The following is a 20000-nucleotide window of genomic DNA, read 5'->3' as shown; positions in this document are numbered from 1 at the left end:
TAGGCTATGGCTAGCAACACTCAGCCATTTGGTACTAGGCTAGGCTATCGCTAGCAACACTCAGCCGTTTAGTGTTAGGCTAGGCTATGGCTAGCAACACTCAGCCATTTGGTGCTAGGCTAGGCTATGGCTAGCAACACTCAGCCATTTGGTGCTAGGCTAGGCTATGGCTAGCAACACTCAGCCATTTGGTGCTAGGCTGGGCTATTGCAAGCAACCCTCAGCCATTTAGTGCTAGGCTAGGCTATGGCTAGCAACACTCAGCCATTTGGTGCTAGGCTAGGCTATGGCTAGCAACACTCAGCCATTTGGTGGCAGGCTGGGCTATCGCTAGCAACACTCAGCCATTTGGTGCTAGGCTGGGCTATCGCAAGCAACCCTCAGCCATTTGGTGCTAGGCTATCATTAGCAACACTCAGGCATTTGGTGCTAGGCTCGGCTATCGCTACTAATGCTCAGCCATTTGGTGCTAGGCTAGGCTATCGCTAGCAACGCTCAGCCATTTGGTGCTAGGCTAACTCTTGCCCCTTCTCTCTATGCATGCTAAAGCTAGGCCAACTCTCTCCTATTCCAGGATGTGTATGCTAGTGCTAACAACCAGGTGCACACCCTGCGGAGAATCGTACGTGAGAAGGACCAGACCATCCGCAGGCAGAGTCGACTGGAGCGCCATGCTCAGGAGGGTGGAGGGGGCACCTTGGTGGTACAGGGAGGGGGCACCTTACACCCCGCGAGGGGCGAGGGGGACGGAGGGGTGGGTGACTTGTCCTCCACCTCTCTGACCCTCGGCATGACCCTCTCCCCCAGTCCAGAGACAGTGGGCTATGGCTTGTCAGGGGCAGGACTAGGGATGATGCCAGCCCCTCCACCTCCACCAATGCCAGGGAACAGTGAGTGTTAGTTCTGACCTATCATATCGCTCCGTTGTTCATGTAATTGATGTAATAGTTGTAATCGGCCTTCTCTCCCCTGGTTGGTTAATTCTCTGTCTTCTCTCTCCTGGTTGGTTAATTCTCTGTCTTCTCTCTTCTTCCTCTGTAGTGTCAAACGGGCCCTACCCTGCTGCTACTCCTCCTCCTCCCCCCCCACCTCCCCCTCCTCCCCCCTTATGTTCCATGGAGTCCTCCGGTCCTCTGCCTCCCCCTCCTCCCCCATGCGCCCCTCCACTCCCCGGCTGTGGTGGATCACCCACTGTCATCTTTAACTCCGGCCTGGCAGGTAAGGCTGTGTGTGTGTGTGTGTGTGTGTGTGTGTGTGTGTGTGTGTGTGTGTGTGTGTGTGTGTGTGTGTGTGTGTGTGTGTGTGTGTGTGTGTGTGTGTGCGCGTGTGTTTGAGCTGTGTGCCGCATGTATCAAAGAGATTTAAGAAGTGTACTTCTATAGTTGTATAAGGATCTCCTGGTGTGAACACTAGTGATCTGCCTCCCTTTCTCACTGGAGTTGATTCTGATTGGAGTATTCTGAACTACCACTTTTATATACTGCCTGAGTTCTCTCTCTCTCTCTGGTACTCTGATTCTAACGTTCTCTCTTGTTCTAATTCAATATTCTCTCGGGTTCTCTCCTCTGTTCTGCTCTCAGAGGGGTCACTCAAGCTGTTCTGTAGGTTCCTTCTGATCACACGCTTAGTACCTGTCTCACACCTCTCTCCTCAGTACCTGTCTCACACCTCTCCTTAGTACCTGTCTGACATCTCTCCTCAGTACCTGTCTCACACCTCTCCTTAGTACCTGTCTCACACCTCTCCTTAGTACCTGTCTCACACCTCTCTCCTCAGTACCTGTCTGACATCTCTCCTCAGTACCTGTCTGACATCTCTCCTTAGTACCTGTCTCACACCTCTCCTTAGTACCTGTCTCACATCTCTCCTTAGTACCTGTCTCACATCTCTCCTTAGTACCTGTCTGACATCTCTCCTTAGTACCTGTCTCACGCCTCTCTCCTCAGTACCTGTCTCACACCTCTCCTTAGTACCTGTCTCACATCTCTCCTTAGTACCCGTCTCATACATCTCTCCTTAGTACCTGTCTCACATCTCTCCTTAGTACCTGTCTCACACCTTTCCTTAGTACCTGTCTCACACCTTTCCTTAGTACCTGTCTCACGCCTCTCTCCTCAGTACCTGTCTGACATCTCTCCTTAGTACCTGTCTCACTTCTCTCCTTAGTACCTGTCTCACACCTCTCCTTAGTACCTGTCTCACGCCTCTTTCCTTAGTACCTGTCTCACACCTTTCCTTAGTACCTGTCTCACACCTTTCCTTAGTACCTGTCTCACACCTCTCCTTAGTACCTGTCTCACGCCTCTTTCCTTAGTACCTGTCTCACACCTTTCCTTAGTACCTGTCTCACACCTTTCCTTAGTACCTGTCTCACGCCTCTCTCCTCAGTACCTGTCTGACATCTCTCCTTAGTACCTGTCTCACATCTCTCCTTAGTACCCGTCTCACATCTCTCCTTAGTACCTGTCTCACATCTCTCCTTAGTACCTGTCTCACATCTCTCCTTAGTACCTGTCTCACTCCTCTCCTTAGCACCTGTCTCACACCTCTCCTTAGTACCTGTCTCACACCTCTCCTTAGTACCTGTCTCACATCTCTCCTTAGTACCTGTCTCACGCCTCTTTCCTTAGTACCTGTCTCACGCCTCTCTCCTCAATACCTGTCTCACATCTCTCCTTAGTACCTGTCTCACACCTCTCCTTAGTACCTGTCTCACACCTCTCCCTAGTACTTGTCTCACACCTCTCCTTAGTACCTGTCTCACACCTCTCCTTAGTAGCTGTCGCACGCCTCTCCTAAGTACCTGTCTCACACCTCTCCTTAGTACCTATCTCTCACCGCTCCTTAGTACCTGTCTCACACTTCTCCTTAGTACCTGTCTCACACCTCTCCTTAGTAGCTGTCGCACGCCTCTCCTAAGTACCTGTCTCACGCCTCTTTCCTTAGTACCTGTCTCATGCCTCTCTCCTCAGTACCTGTCTCACATATCTCCTTACTACCTGTCTCACACCTCTCCTTAGTACCTGTCTCACACCTCTCCTTAGTACCTGCCTCACACCTCTCCTTAGTACCTGTCTCACATCTCTCCTCAGTACCTGTCTCACATCTCTCCTCAGTACCTGTCTCACATCTCTCCTTAGTACCTGTCTCACACCTCTCCTTAGTACCTGTCTCACTTCTCTCCTTAGTACCTGTCTCACACCACTCCTTAGTACCTGTCTCTGTTCCATACATCTCTCATAACAGTACACCTCCTTAGTACCTGTCTCATACCTGTGTTATTCTGTGTCGTGTCATTATGTGGTGAGGTGATGTCTTGTCATGTGATTATGTGGTGAGGTGATGTCTTGTCATGTGATCATGTTGTGTGATTATGTGGTGAGGTGATGTCTGGTCATGTGATCATGTTGTGTGATTATGTGGTGAGGTGATGTCTTGTCATGTCATGTTGTGTGATTATGTGGTGAGGTGATGTCTTGTCATGTGATCATGTTGTGTGATTATGTGGTGAGGTGATGTCTTGTCATGTCATTATGTGGTGAGGTGATGTCTTGTCATGTGATCATGTTGTGTGATTATGTGGTGAGGTGATGTCTGGTCATGTGATCATGTTGTGTGATTATGTGGTGAGGTGATGTCTTGTCATGTGATCATGTTGTGTTCACATTTTACTCTACTGCTGCTGATACTTCTCTTTCTCTCTCTCTCTTTCTTCTGTTCCCTCCTCCTCCTTCTCTCTCTCTTCCTTCTGTTTCCTCCTCCTCTCTTCATTCCGTTCCCTCCTCCTCCTTCTCTCTCTCTCTTCCTTACGGTCTCTCCTCCTTCTCTCTCTCTTCCTTATGTTCTCTCCTCCTCTCTCTTCATTCCGTTCCCTCCTCCTCCTCTCTCTCTCTTCCTTACGTTCTCTCCTCCTTCTCTCTCTCTCTTCCTTATGTTCTCTCCTCCTCTCTCTTCATTCCGTTCCCTCCTCCTCCTCTCTCTCTCTTCCTTACGTTCTCTCCTCCTTCTCTCTCTCTCTTCCTTCCGTTCCCTCCTCCTCCTCTCTCTCTTCCTCCCGTTCCTTCCTCCTTCTCTCTCTCTTCCTTCCGTTCCTTCCTCCTTCTCTCTCTCTTCCTTCCATTCCTTCCTCCTTCTCTCTCTCTCTTCCTCCCGTTCCTTCCTCCTTCTCTCTCTCTCTTCCTTCTGTTCCTTCCTCCTCTCTCTCTTCCTTCCATTCCTTCCTCCTTCTCTCTCTCTCTTCCTTCCATTCCTTCCTCCTTCTCTCTCTCTCTTCCTTCCATTCCTTCCTCCTTCTCTCTCTCTCTTCCTTCCATTCCTTCCTCCTTCTCTCTCTCTCTTCCTTCCGTTCCTTCCTCCTTCTCTCTCTCTCTTCCTTCCATTCCTTCCTCCTTCTCTCTCTCTCTTCCTTCCATTCCTTCCTCCTCTCTCTCTTCCTTCCATTCCTTCCTCCTTCTCTCTCTCTCTTCCTTCCATTCCTTCCTCCTTCTCTCTCTCTCTTCCTTCCGTTCCTTCCTCCTTCTCTCTCTCTCTTCCTTCCATTCCTTCCTCCTTCTCTCTCTCTCTTCCTTCCATTCCTTCCTCCTTCTCTCTCTCTCTTCCTTCCATTCCTTCCTCCTTCTCTCTCTCTTCCTTCTGTTCCTTCCTCCTCTCTCTCTTCCTTCCGTTCCTTCCTCCTTCTCTCTCTCTCTTCCTTCCATTCCTTCCTCCTTCTCTCTCTCTCTTCCTTCCGTTCCTTCCTCCTTCTCTCTCTCTCTTCCTTCCATTCCTTCCTCCTTCTCTCTCTCTCTTCCTTCCGTTCCTTCCTCCTTCTCTCTCTCTCTTCCTTCCATTCCTTCCTCCTTCTCTCTCTCTTCCTTCCGTTCCTTCCTCCTTCTCTCTCTCTCTTCCTTCCATTCCTTCCTCCTTCTCTCTCTCTCTTCCTTCCATTCCTTCCTCTTTCTCTCTCTCTCTTCCTTCCGTTCCTTCCTCCTTCTCTCTCTCTCTTCCTTCCGTTCCTTCCTCCTTCTCTCTCTCTCTTCCTTCCATTCCTTCCTCCTTCTCTCTCTCTTCCTTCCGTTCCTTCCTCCTTCTCTCTCTCTCTTCCTTCCATTCGCTCCTCCTTCTCTCTCTCTTCCTTCTGTTCCCTCCTCCTCTCTCTCTTCCTTCCGTTCCTTCCTCCTTCTCTCTCTCTCTTCCTTCCGTTCCTTCCTCCTTCTCTCTCTCTCTTCCTTCCGTTCCTTCCTCCTTCTCTCTCTCTCTTCCTTCCGTTCCCTCCTCCTCTCTCTCTTCCTTCTGTTCCCTCCTTCTCTCTCTCTCTTCCTTCCGTTCCTTCCTCCTTCTCTCTCTCTCTTCCTTCCATTCGCTCCTCCTTCTCTCTCTCTTCCTTCTGTTCCCTCCTTCTCTCTCTCTTCCTTCCGTTCCCTCCTCCTCTCTCTCTTCCTTCCGTTCCCTCCTCCTCCTCCTTCTCTGTCTCTTTCTAGCTGTGAAGATTAAGAAGCCTATCCAGACTAAGTTCCGTATGCCAGTGTTTAACTGGGTGGCCCTGAAACCAAGTCAGATCAACGGAACTGTCTTCAACGACATAGACGATGAAAGGATCCTCCAGGTACACACACACACACACACACACACACACACACACACACACACACACACACACACACACACACACACACACACACACACACACACACACACACACACACACACACACACACACACACACACACACACAGACACATTTTCCTCAGTACAATGTGTGCAACATACACTACATGACCAAAAGTATGTGGACACCTGCTTCTTGAACATCTCATTCCATTAATATGGAGTTGGTTCCCCTTTTGCTGCTCAACAGCCTCCACTCTTCTGGGAAGGCTTTCCACTGTGTTGGAACATTGCTGCGGGGTCTTGTTTCCATTCAGCCACAAGAGCATTAGTGAGGTCGGGCACTATTTGTGCACGGGGGCATTATCATGCTGAAACAGGAAAGGGCCTTCCCCAAACTGTTGCCAGAGAGTTGGAAGCACAGAATTGTCTATAATGTAATTGTATGCTGGAACGTTAAGATTTCCCTTTACTGGAACTAAGGGGCCTAGCCCAAACTGTGGAAAACAGCCCCAGACCATTATTCCTCCTCCACCAAACTTTACAGTTGGCACTATGCATTGGGGCAGGTAGCGTTCTCCTGGCATCTGCCAAACCCAGACTGCAAGATGGTGAAGCGTGATTCATCACTTCAGAGAATGTGTTTCCACTGATCTGTCACCACTTGGTGGTCCCGTTCTGTGAGCTTGTGTGGCCTACCACTTCGCAGCTGAGCCATTGTTGCTCCTAGACGTTTCCACTTCACAATAACAGCACTTACAGTTGACCAGGGCAGCTCTAGCAGGGCAGAAATTTGACAAACTGAGTTGTTAGAGAGGTAGCATCCTATGACGGTGCCATGGTGAAAGTCACTGAGCTCTTCAATAAGGCCATTCTACTGCCAATGTTTTTCCCATGGAGATTGCATGGCTGTGAGCTTGATTTTATACACCTGTCAGCAACGGGTGTAGCTGTAATAGCCGAATACACTAATATGAAGGTGTGTCCACATACTTTTGCATATATAGTGTATGTGTGTGTGTTCTCTGTCCTCTCCAGGAGCTGAATGTGGAAGAGTTTGAGGAGATGTTTAAGACCAAGGCCCAGGGGCCAGCGGTGGATGTGACTCTGAGCAGGCATAAGGCCCCTCAGAAGGGCCCCAACAGGGTGTCTCTGCTGGAGGCTAACAGAGCCAAGAACCTGGCCATCACCCTCCGCAAGGCTGGCCAGGGGCCCGAACTCATCTGTAGGGCCATCCAGACGTAAGTCACCTCTAACCTCTGACCTTTAACCACTAGACTATATATTACTAATATTATAGCTCTGTCTCCCCCTCTTTCTCTCCCTCTCTCTCCATTTCTCTCTCTCTCTCCTACTCTTTCTCCCCCCTCTCTCTCCCCCCTCTTTCTCTCTCCCTCCCTCCCCCCCTCTCTCTCTCTCTCTCTCTCTCTCTCTCTCCCCCTCTCTGTCTCTCTCTCCCCCTCTCTGTCTCTCTCTCTCCCCCTCTTTCTCTCCCCCCTCTCTCTCTCTCTCTCTCTCTCTCCCTCTCTCTCACCCCCCTCTCTCTCTCCCCCCTCTCACTCCCTCCTCCCTCCCTCCCCCTCTCTCTCCCTCTCCCCCTCCCCCTCTCTCTCCCTCTCCCCTCTCTCTCTCCCCCTCTCTCCCTCCCTCCCTCCCTCCCTCCCCTCTCTCTCTCTCCCTCTCTCTCTCTCTCTCTCTCTCTCTCTCTCTCTCTCTCTCTCCCCCTCTCTCCCCCTCTTTCTCTCTCCCTCCCTCCCCTCTCTCTCTCTCCCCCCTCTCTCTCTCTCTCTCTCTCTCCCCTCTCTCCCCCCTCTCTCCCCCCTCTTTCTCTCTCCCTCCCTCCCCCCTCTCTCTCTCTCCCCGCCCCTCTCTCTCTCCCCCTCTCTCTCTCTCTCCCCCTCTCTCTCTCTCTCTCTCTCTCTCTCTCTCCCTCTCTCTCTCTCTCCCCCTCTCTCTCTCTCTCCCCCCTCTCTGTCTCTCTCTCCCCCCTCTCTGTCTCTCTCTCTGCATGGAGTAAGTGCTAGATGTACATGAAGTGTATAATGTGTGTACTGGTATATAAACTGTGTGTGTTCTTTATAGGTTTGACATGCGTACTGTGCGTGTGGACTTTGTGGAGTGCCTGATGCGTTTCCTCCCCACTGAGGGCGAGGTGAAGATGCTACGGCAGTACGAGAGGGACAGAAAGCCTGTGGACGCACTGAGCGATGAGGACCGCTTCATGTTGCAGTTCAGCCGCATAGAGAGACTGGCCCAACGCATGTCCATCATCACCTTCATGGGCAACTTCCAGGACAACATACAGATGCTCACACCGGTAGACAGACACACACACACACACACACACACACACACACACACACACACACACACACACACACACACACACACACACACACACACACACACACACACACACACAGTAATATACTCTGTCTGAACACACATACTGTTACAGGTCCACTCATAATACACATAACATAATAACATTCTATAATAACGGGACTGCTGGTTTGGTTTCTGTCCAAAGCAACTCCACGCAATCATCGCTGCTTCTGTGTCCATCAAGTCCTCCCAGAAACTCAAAAAGATTCTAGAGGTGAGTGTGTGTTATCTCTCTCTCTCTTTTTGGTTTCTCTCTCTCTGTCTCTCTCTGTCTCTCTCTCTCGCGATCTGTCTCTCTCTCTGTCTCTCTCTCTTTTTGGTCTCTCTCTCTCTGTCTCTCTCTCTTTTTGGTCTCTCTCTGTCTCTCTCTCTTTTTGGTCTCTCTCTCGCTCTGTCTCTCTCTCTGTCTCTCTCTTTTTGGTCTCTTTGTCTTTCTCTCTCGCTCTGTCTCTCGCTCTGTCTCTCTCTCTCTCTTTTTGGTCTCTCTCACTCTCTCTCTCTGTCTCTGTCTCTGTCTCGCTCTCTCTGTCTCGCTCTGTTTCTCTGTCTGTCTCTTTGTCTCTCTCTGTCTCTCTCTCTCTCTCTCTGTCTCTCTCTCCATCTCTTTCTCTGTCTCTGTCTCAGTGTTTTAACTGTATGTGTGTGTTTCTCAGATTATCCTGGCTCTGTCTCAGTGTTGTAACTGTATGTGTGTGTTTCTCAGATTATCCTGGCTCTGTCTCAGTGTTGTAACTGTATGTGTGTGTTTCTCAGATTACCCTGGCTCTGTCTCAGTGTTGTAACTGTGTGTGTGTGTTTCTCAGATTATCCTGGCTCTGTCTCAGTGTTGTAACTGAATGTGTGTGTTTCTCAGATTATCCTGGCTCTGTCTCAGTGTTGTAACTGTATGTGTGTGTTTCTCAGATTATCCTGGCTCTGTCTGTGTTTTAACTGTATGTGTGTGTTTCTCAGATTATCCTGGCTCTGTCTCAGTGTTTTAACTGTGTGTGTGTGTTTCTCAGATTATCCTGGCTCTGTCTCAGTGTTGTAACTGTGTGTGTGTGTTTCTCAGATTATCCTGGCTCTGTCTCAGTGTTTTAACTGTATGTGTGTGTTTCTCAGATTATCCTGGCTCTGTATCAGTGTTTTAACTGTATGTGTGTGTTTCTCAGATTACCCTGGCTCTGTCTCAGTGTTTTAACTGTGTGTGTGTGTTTCTCAGATTATCCTGGCTCTGTCTCAGTGTTGTAACTGTGTGTGTGTGTTTCTCAGATTATCCTGGCTCTGTCTCAGTGTTTTAACTGTATGTGTGTGTTTCTCAGATTATCCTGGCTCTGTATCAGTGTTTTAACTGTATGTGTGTGTTTCTCAGATTATCCTGGCTCTGTCTCAGTGTTGTAACTGTATGTGTGTGTTTCTCAGATTATCCTGGCTCTGTCTCTGTGTTTTAACTGTGTGTGTGTTTCTCAGATTATCCTGGCTCTGTCTCAGTGTTGTAACTGTATGTGTGTTTCTCAGATTATCCTGGCTCTTGGGAACTATATGAACAGCAGTAAGAGAGGAGCGGTGTACGGATTCAAGCTGCAGAGTTTAGACCTGGTAAAACACACACTACCCAACACACTCTTTCTAATACCTAGTACACACTACCCAACACACTCTTTCTAATACCTAGTACACACTACACAACACACTCTTTCTAATACACAACACACTCTTTATAATACACACTACTCAACACACTCTTTCTAATACACACTACACAACACACTCTTTCTAATACCTAGTACACACTACCCAACACACTCTTTCTAATACCTAGTACACACTACCCAACACACTCTTTCTAATACACACTACACAACACACTCTTTCTAATACACACTACACAACACACTCTTTCTAATACCTAATACACACTACACAACACACTCTTTCTAATGCCTAGTACACACTACCCAACACACTCTTTCTAATACCTAGTACACACTACCCAACACACTCTTTCTAATACACACTACACAACACACTCTTTCTAATACACACTACACAACACACTCTTTCTAATACACACTACACAACACACTCTTTCTAATGCCTAGTACACACTACCCAACACACTCTTTCTAATACCTAGTACTCATTACCCAACACACTCTTTCTAATACACACTACACAACACACTCTTTCTAATACACACTACACAACACACTCTTTCTAATGCCTAGTACACACTACACAACACACTCTTTCTAATACCTAGTACACACTACCCAACACACTCTTTCTAATACACACTACCCAACACACTCTTTCTAATACACACTACACAACACACTCTTTCTAATACACACTACACAACACACTCTTTCTAATACACACTACACAACACACTCTTTCTAATGCCTAGTACACACTACCCAACACACTCTTTCTAATACACACTACACAACACACTCTTTCTAATACACACTACACAACACACTCTTTCTAATACCTAGTACACACTACCCAACACACTCTTTCTAATACCTAGTACACACTACCCAACACACTCTTTCTAATACACACTACACAACACACTCTTTCTAATACACACTACACAACACACTCTTTCTAATACACACTACCCAACACACACTTTCTAATACCTAGTACACACTACCCAACACACTCTTTCTAATACACACTACCCAACACACTCTTTCTAATACACACTACACAACACACTCTTTCTAATACACACTACACAACACACTCTTTCTAATGCCTAGTACACACTACCCAACACACTCTTTCTAATACCTAGTACACACTACCCAACACACTCTTTCTAATACACACTACCCAACACACTCTTTCTAATACCTAATACACACTACCCAGCACACTCTTTCTAATACACACTACCCAACACACTCTTTCTAATACACACTACCCAACACACTCTTTCTAATACACACTACCCAACACACTCTTTCTAATACACACTACACAACACACTCTTTCTAATACACACTACACAACACACTCTTTCTAATACCTAGTACACACTACCCAACACACTCTTTCTAATACACACTACACAACACACTCTTTCTAATACACACTACACAACACACTCTTTCTAATGCCTAGTACACACTACCCAACACACTCTTTCTAATACACACTACACAACACACTCTTTCTAATACACACTACCCAACACACTCTTTCTAATACACACTACACAACACACTCTTTCTAATACACACTACCCAACACACTCTTTCTAATACACACTACCCAACACACTCTTTCTAATACCTAGTACACACTACCCAACACAGTCTTTCTTATACCTAATACACACTACCCAACACACTCTTTCTAATACACACTACACAACACACTCTTTCTAATACACACTACCCAACACACTCTTTCTAATACACACTACACAACACACTCTTTCTAATACCTAGTACACACTACCCAACACACTCTTTCTAATACACACTACCCAACACACTCTTTCTAATACACACTACCCAACACACTCTTTCTAATACACACTACCCAACACACTCTTTCTAATACCTAGTACACACTACCCAACACACTCTTTCTAATACACACTACACAACACACTCTTTCTAATGCCTAGAACACACTACCCAACACACTCTTTCTTATACCTAGTACACACTACCCAACACACTCTTTCTAATACACACTACACAACACACTCTTTCTAATACCTAGTACACACTACACAACACACTCTTTCTAATACACACTACCCAACACACTCTTTCTAATACACACTACCCAACACACTCTTTCTAATACACACTACACAACACACTCTTTCTAATACCTAGTACACACTACCCAACACACTCTTTCTAATACACACTACCCAACACACTCTTTCTAATTCCTAGTACACACTACCCAACACACTCTTTCTAATACACACTACACAACACACTCTTTCTAATACACACTACACAACACACTCTTTCTAATGCCTAGTACACACTACCCAACACACTCTTTCTAATACCTAGTACACACTACCCAACACACTCTTTCTAATACACACTACCCAACACACTCTTTCTAATACCTAATACACACTACCCAGCACACTCTTTCTAATACACACTACCCAACACACTCTTTCTAATACACACTACCCAACACACTCTTTCTAATACACACTACCCAACACACTCTTTCTAATACACACTACACAACACACTCTTTCTAATACACACTACACAACACACTCTTTCTAATACCTAGTACACACTACCCAACACACTCTTTCTAATACACACTACACAACACACTCTTTCTAATACACACTACACAACACACTCTTTCTAATACACACTACACAACACACTCTTTCTAATGCCTAGTACACACTACCCAACACACTCTTTCTAATACACACTACACAACACACTCTTTCTAATACACACTACCCGACACACTCTTTCTAATACACACTACACAACACACTCTTTCTAATACACACTACCCAACACACTCTTTCTAATACACACTACCCAACACACTCTTTCTAATACCTAGTACACACTACCCAACACAGTCTTTCTTATACCTAATACACACTACCCAACACACTCTTTCTAATACACACTACACAACACACTCTTTCTAATACACACTACCCAACACACTCTTTCTAATACACACTACACAACACACTCTTTCTAATACCTAGTACACACTACCCAACACACTCTTTCTAATACACACTACCCAACACACTCTTTCTAATACACACTACCCAACACACTCTTTCTAATACACACTACCCAACACACTCTTTCTAATACCTAGTACACACTACCCAACACACTCTTTCTAATACACACTACACAACACACTCTTTCTAATGCCTAGAACACACTACCCAACACACTCTTTCTTATACCTAGTACACACTACCCAACACACTCTTTCTAATACCTAGTACACACTACCCAACACACTCTTTCTAATACACACTACACAACACACTCTTTCTAATACCTAGTACACACTACACAACACACTCTTTCTAATACACACTACCCAACACACTCTTTCTAATACACACTACCCAACACACTCTTTCTAATACACACTACACAACACACTCTTTCTAATACCTAGTACACACTACCCAACACACTCTTTCTAATACCTAGTACACACTTTCCAACACACTCTTTCTAATACACACTACCCAACACACTCTTTCTAATTCCTAGTACACACTACCCAACACACTCTTTCTAATACACACTACACAACACACTCTTTCTAATACACACTACACAACACACTCTTTCTAATGCCTAGTACACACTACCCAACACACTCTTTCTAATACCTAGTACACACTACCCAACACACTCTTTCTAATACACACTACCCAACACACTCTTTCTAATACCTAATACACACTACCCAGCACACTCTTTCTAATACACACTACCCAACACACTCTTTCTAATACACACTACCCAACACACTCTTTCTAATACACACTACCCAACACACTCTTTCTAATACACACTACACAACACACTCTTTCTAATACACACTACACAACACACTCTTTCTAATACCTAGTACACACTACCCAACACACTCTTTCTAATACACACTACACAACACACTCTTTCTAATACACACTACACAACACACTCTTTCTAATACACACTACACAACACACTCTTTCTAATGCCTAGTACACACTACCCAACACACTCTTTCTAATACACACTACACAACACACTCTTTCTAATACACACTACCCGACACACTCTTTCTAATACACACTACACAACACACTCTTTCTAATACACACTACCCAACACACTCTTTCTAATACACACTACCCAACACACTCTTTCTAATACCTAGTACACACTACCCAACACAGTCTTTCTTATACCTAATACACACTACCCAACACACTCTTTCTAATACACACTACACAACACACTCTTTCTAATACACACTACCCAACACACTCTTTCTAATACACACTACACAACACACTCTTTCTAATACCTAGTACACACTACCCAACACACTCTTTCTAATACACACTACCCAACACACTCTTTCTAATACACACTACCCAACACACTCTTTCTAATACACACTACCCAACACACTCTTTCTAATACCTAGTACACACTACCCAACACACTCTTTCTAATACACACTACACAACACACTCTTTCTAATGCCTAGAACACACTACCCAACACACTCTTTCTTATACCTAGTACACACTACCCAACACACTCTTTCTAATACACACTACACAACACACTCTTTCTAATACCTAGTACACACTACACAACACACTCTTTCTAATACACACTACCCAACACACTCTTTCTAATACACACTACCCAACACACTCTTTCTAATACACACTACACAACACACTCTTTCTAATACCTAGTACACACTACCCAACACACTCTTTCTAATACCTAGTACACACTTTCCAACACACTCTTTCTAATACACACTACCCAACACACTCTTTCTAATTCCTAGTACACACTACCCAACACACTCTTTCTAATACACACTACACAACACACTCTTTCTAATACACACTACACAACACACTCTTTCTAATACACACTACACAACACACTCTTTCTAATACACACTACCCAACACACTCTTTCTAATACACACTACCCAACACACTCTTTCTAATACCTAGTGCACACTACCCAACACACTCTTTCTAATACACACTACACAACACACTCTTTCTAATACACACTACACAACACACTCTTTCTAATACCTAGTACACACTACCCAACACACTCTTTCTAATACACACTACCCAACACACTCTTTCTAATACACACTACCCATCACACTCTTTCTAATACCTAGTACACACTACCCAACACACTCTTTCTAATACACACTACACAACACACTCTTTCTTATACCTAGTACACACTACCCAACACACTCTTTCTAATACACACTACACAACACACTCTTTCTAATACCTAGTACACACTACACAACACACTCTTTCTAATACACACTACCCAACACACTCTTTCTAATACACACTACCCAACACACTCTTTCTAATACACACTACACAACACACTCTTTCTAATACCTAGTACACACTACCCAACACACTCTTTCTAATACCTAGTACACACTACCCAACACACTCTTTCTAATACACACTACCCAACACACTCTTTCTAATACCTAGTACACACTACCCAACACACTCTTTCTAATACCTAGTACACACTACTCAACACACTCTTTCTAATACCTACTACACACTACACAACACACTCTTTCTAATACACACTACACAACACACTCTTTCTAATACCTAGTACGCACTACTCAACACACTCTTTCTAATACACAACACACTCTTTCTAATACCTAGTACACACTACCCAACACACTCTTTCTAATACCTAGTACACACTACACAACACACTCTTTCTAATACCTAGTACACACTACACAACACACTCTTTCTAATACACACTACCCAACACACTCTTTCTAAGACCTAGTACACACTACCCAACACACTCTTTCTAATACACACTACACAACACACTCTTTCTAATACCTAGTACACACTACCCAACACACTCTTTCTTATACCTAATACACACTACCCAACACACTCTTTCTAATACCTAGTACACACTACTCAACACACTCTTTATAATACACACTACCCAACACACTCTTTCTAATACACACTACACAACACACTCTTTCTAATACACACTACACACTACCCAACACACTCTTTCTAATACCTAGTACACACTACACAACACACTCTTTCTAATACCTAGTACACACTACCCAACACACTCTTTATAATACACACTACTCAACACACTCTTTCTAATACCTAGTACACACTACCCAACACACTCTTTCTAATACACACTACCCAACACACTCTTTCTAATACACACTACACAACACACTCTTTCTAATACACACTACTCAACACACTCTTTATAATACACACTACACAACACACTCTTTCTAATACCTAGTACACACTACCCAACACACTCTTTCTAATACCTAGTACACACTACCCAACACACTCTTTCTAATACCTAGTACACACTACCCAACACACTCTTTCTAATACCTAGTACACACTACCCAACACACTCTTTCTAATACACACTACACAACACACTCTTTCTAATACCTAGTACACACTACCCAACACACTCTTTCTAATACCTAGTACACACTACCCAACACACTCTTTCTAATACACACTACACAACACACTCTTTATAATACACACTACTCAACACACTCTTTCTAATACCTAGTACACACTACCCAACACACTCTTTCTAATACACACTACCCAACACACTCTTTCTTATACACACTACACAACACACTCTTTCTAATACACACTACTCAACACACTCTTTATAATACACACTACACAACACACTCTTTCTAATACCTAGTACACACTACCCAACACACTCTTTCTAATACCTAGTACACACTACCCAACACACTCTTTCTAATACCTAGTACACACTACTCAACACACTCTTTATAATACACACTACACAACACACTCTTTATAATACCTAGTACACACTACACAACACACTCTTTCTAATACCTAGTACACACTACCCAACACACTCTTTCTAATACACACTACCCAACACACTCTTTCTAATACCTAGTACACACTACACAACACACTCTTTCTAATACACACTACACAACACACTCTTTCTAATACACACTACACAACACACTCTTTCTTATACCTAGTACACACTACCCAACACACTCTTTCTAATACACACTACACAACACACTCTTTCTAATACCTAGTACACACTACACAACACACTCTTTCTAATACACACTACCCAACACACTCTTTCTAATACACACTACCCAACACACTCTTTCTAATACACACTACACAACACACTCTTTCTAATACTTAGTACACACTACCCAACACACTCTTTCTAATACCTAGTACACACTACCCAACACACTCTTTCTAATACACACTACCCAACACACTCTTTCTAATACCTAGTACACACTACCCAACACACTCTTTCTAATACCTAGTACACACTACTCAACACACTCTTTCTAATACCTAGTACACACTACACAACACACTCTTTCTAATACACACTACACAACACACTCTTTCTAATACCTAGTACACACTACCCAACACACTCTTTCTAATACCTAGTACACACTACCCAACACACTCTTTCTAATACCTAGTACACACTACACAACACACTCTTTCTAATACACACTACACAACACACTCTTTCTAATACACACTACCCAACACACTCTTTCTAAGACCTAGTACACACTACCCAACACACTCTTTCTAATACACACTACACAACACACTCTTTCTAATACCTAGTACACACTACACAACACACTCTTTCTAATACACACTACACAACACACTCTTTCTAATACCTAGTACACACTACCCAACACACTCTTTCTTATACCTAATACACACTACCCAACACACTCTTTCTAATACCTAGTACACACTACTCAACACACTCTTTATAATACACACTACCCAACACACTCTTTCTAATACACACTACACAACACACTCTTTCTAATACACACTACACACTACCCAACACACTCTTTCTAATACCTAGTACACACTACACAACACACTCTTTATAATACACACTACCCAACACACTCTTTATAATACACACTACTCAACACACTCTTTCTAATACCTAGTACACACTACCCAACACACTCTTTCTAATACACACTACCCAACACACTCTTTCTAATACACACTACACAACACACTCTTTCTAATACACACTACTCAACACACTCTTTATAATACACACTACACAACACACTCTTTCTAATACCTAGTACACACTACCCAACACACTCTTTCTAATACCTAGTACACACTACCCAACACACTCTTTCTAATACCTAGTACACACTACCCAACACACTCTTTCTAATACCTAGTACACACTACCCAACACACTCTTTCTAATACACACTACACAACACACTCTTTCTAATACCTAGTACACACTACCCAACACACTCTTTCTAATACCTAGTACACACTACCCAACACACTCTTTCTAATTTACACACTACACAACACACTCTTTATAATACACACTACTCAACACACTCTTTCTAATACCTAGTACACACTACGCAACACACTCTTTCTAATACACACTACCCAACACACTCTTTCTAATACACACTACACAACACACTCTTTCTAATACACACTACTCAACACACTCTTTATAATACACACTACACAACACACTCTTTCTAATACCTAGTACACACTACCCAACACACTCTTTCTAATACCTAGTACACACTACCCAACACACTCTTTCTACTACCTAGTACACACTACTCAACACACTCTTTATAATACACACTACACAACACACTCTTTATAATACCTAGTACACACTACACAACACACTCTTTCTAATACCTAGTACACACTACCCAACACACTCTTTCTAATACACACTACCCAACACACTCTTTATAATACACACTACTCAACACACTCTTTCTAATACCTAGTACACACTACCCAACACACTCTTTCTAATACACACTACCCAACACACTCTTTCTAATACACACTACACAACACACTCTTTCTAATACACACTACTCAACACACTCTTTATAATACACACTACACAACACACTCTTTCTAATACCTAGTACACACTACCCAACACACTCTTTCTAATACCTAGTACACACTACCCAACACACTCTTTCTAATACCTAGTACACACTACCCAACACACTCTTTCTAATACCTAGTACACACTACCCAACACACTCTTTCTAATACACACTACACAACACACTCTTTCTAATACCTAGTACACACTACCCAACACACTCTTTCTAATACCTAGTACACACTACCCAACACACTCTTTCTAATACACACTACACAACACACTCTTTATAATACACACTACTCAACACACTCTTTCTAATACCTAGTACACACTACCCAACACACTCTTTCTAATACACACTACCCAACACACTCTTTCTTATACACACTACACAACACACTCTTTCTAATACACACTACTCAACACACTCTTTATAATACACACTACACAACACACTCTTTCTAATACCTAGTACACACTACCCAACACACTCTTTCTAATACCTAGTACACACTACCCAACACACTCTTTCTAATACCTAGTACACACTACTCAACACACTCTTTATAATACACACTACACAACACACTCTTTATAATACCTAGTACACACTACACAACACACTCTTTCTAATACCTAGTACACACTACCCAACACACTCTTTCTAATACACACTACCCAACACACTCTTTCTAATACCTAGTACACACTACACAACACACTCTTTCTAATACACACTACACAACACACTCTTTCTAATACACACTACACAACACACTCTTTCTTATACCTAGTACACACTACCCAACACACTCTTTCTAATACACACTACACAACACACTCTTTCTAATACCTAGTACACACTACACAACACACTCTTTCTAATACACACTACCCAACACACTCTTTCTAATACACACTACCCAACACACTCTTTCTAATACACACTACACAACACACCCTTTCTAATACTTAGTACACACTACCCAACACACTCTTTCTAATACCTAGTACACACTACCCAACACACTCTTTCTAATACACACTACCCAACACACTCTTTCTAATACCTAGTACACACTACCCAACACACTCTTTCTAATACCTAGTACACACTACTCAACACACTCTTTCTAATACCTAGTACACACTACACAACACACTCTTTCTAATACACACTACACAACACACTCTTTCTAATACCTAGTACACACTACCCAACACACT

General features: G+C 43.6%; 1 protein-coding gene across 1 annotated transcript in view; it reads left to right on the top strand.

The window, feature by feature from the left end:
• The window catches only part of LOC106574701 (formin-like protein 2), a 110590-nt gene that overhangs the window by 7461 nt on the left and 83129 nt on the right, over positions 1 to 20000 (top strand). The window contains exons 14-20 of the mRNA XM_045699275.1: positions 575 to 890; positions 1042 to 1218; positions 5460 to 5584; positions 6625 to 6827; positions 7669 to 7903; positions 8117 to 8185; positions 9469 to 9549. Coding sequence (XP_045555231.1) covers positions 575 to 890; positions 1042 to 1218; positions 5460 to 5584; positions 6625 to 6827; positions 7669 to 7903; positions 8117 to 8185; positions 9469 to 9549 — 1206 coding nt within the window. The remainder of the gene's footprint in view (positions 1 to 574; positions 891 to 1041; positions 1219 to 5459; positions 5585 to 6624; positions 6828 to 7668; positions 7904 to 8116; positions 8186 to 9468; positions 9550 to 20000) is intronic.

This window comes from Salmo salar, chromosome ssa17 (genome assembly GCF_905237065.1).
Source record: "Salmo salar chromosome ssa17, Ssal_v3.1, whole genome shotgun sequence".
Taxonomy (NCBI): domain Eukaryota; kingdom Metazoa; phylum Chordata; class Actinopteri; order Salmoniformes; family Salmonidae; genus Salmo; species Salmo salar.
This window is presented reverse-complemented; position numbering and strand designations above follow the sequence as displayed.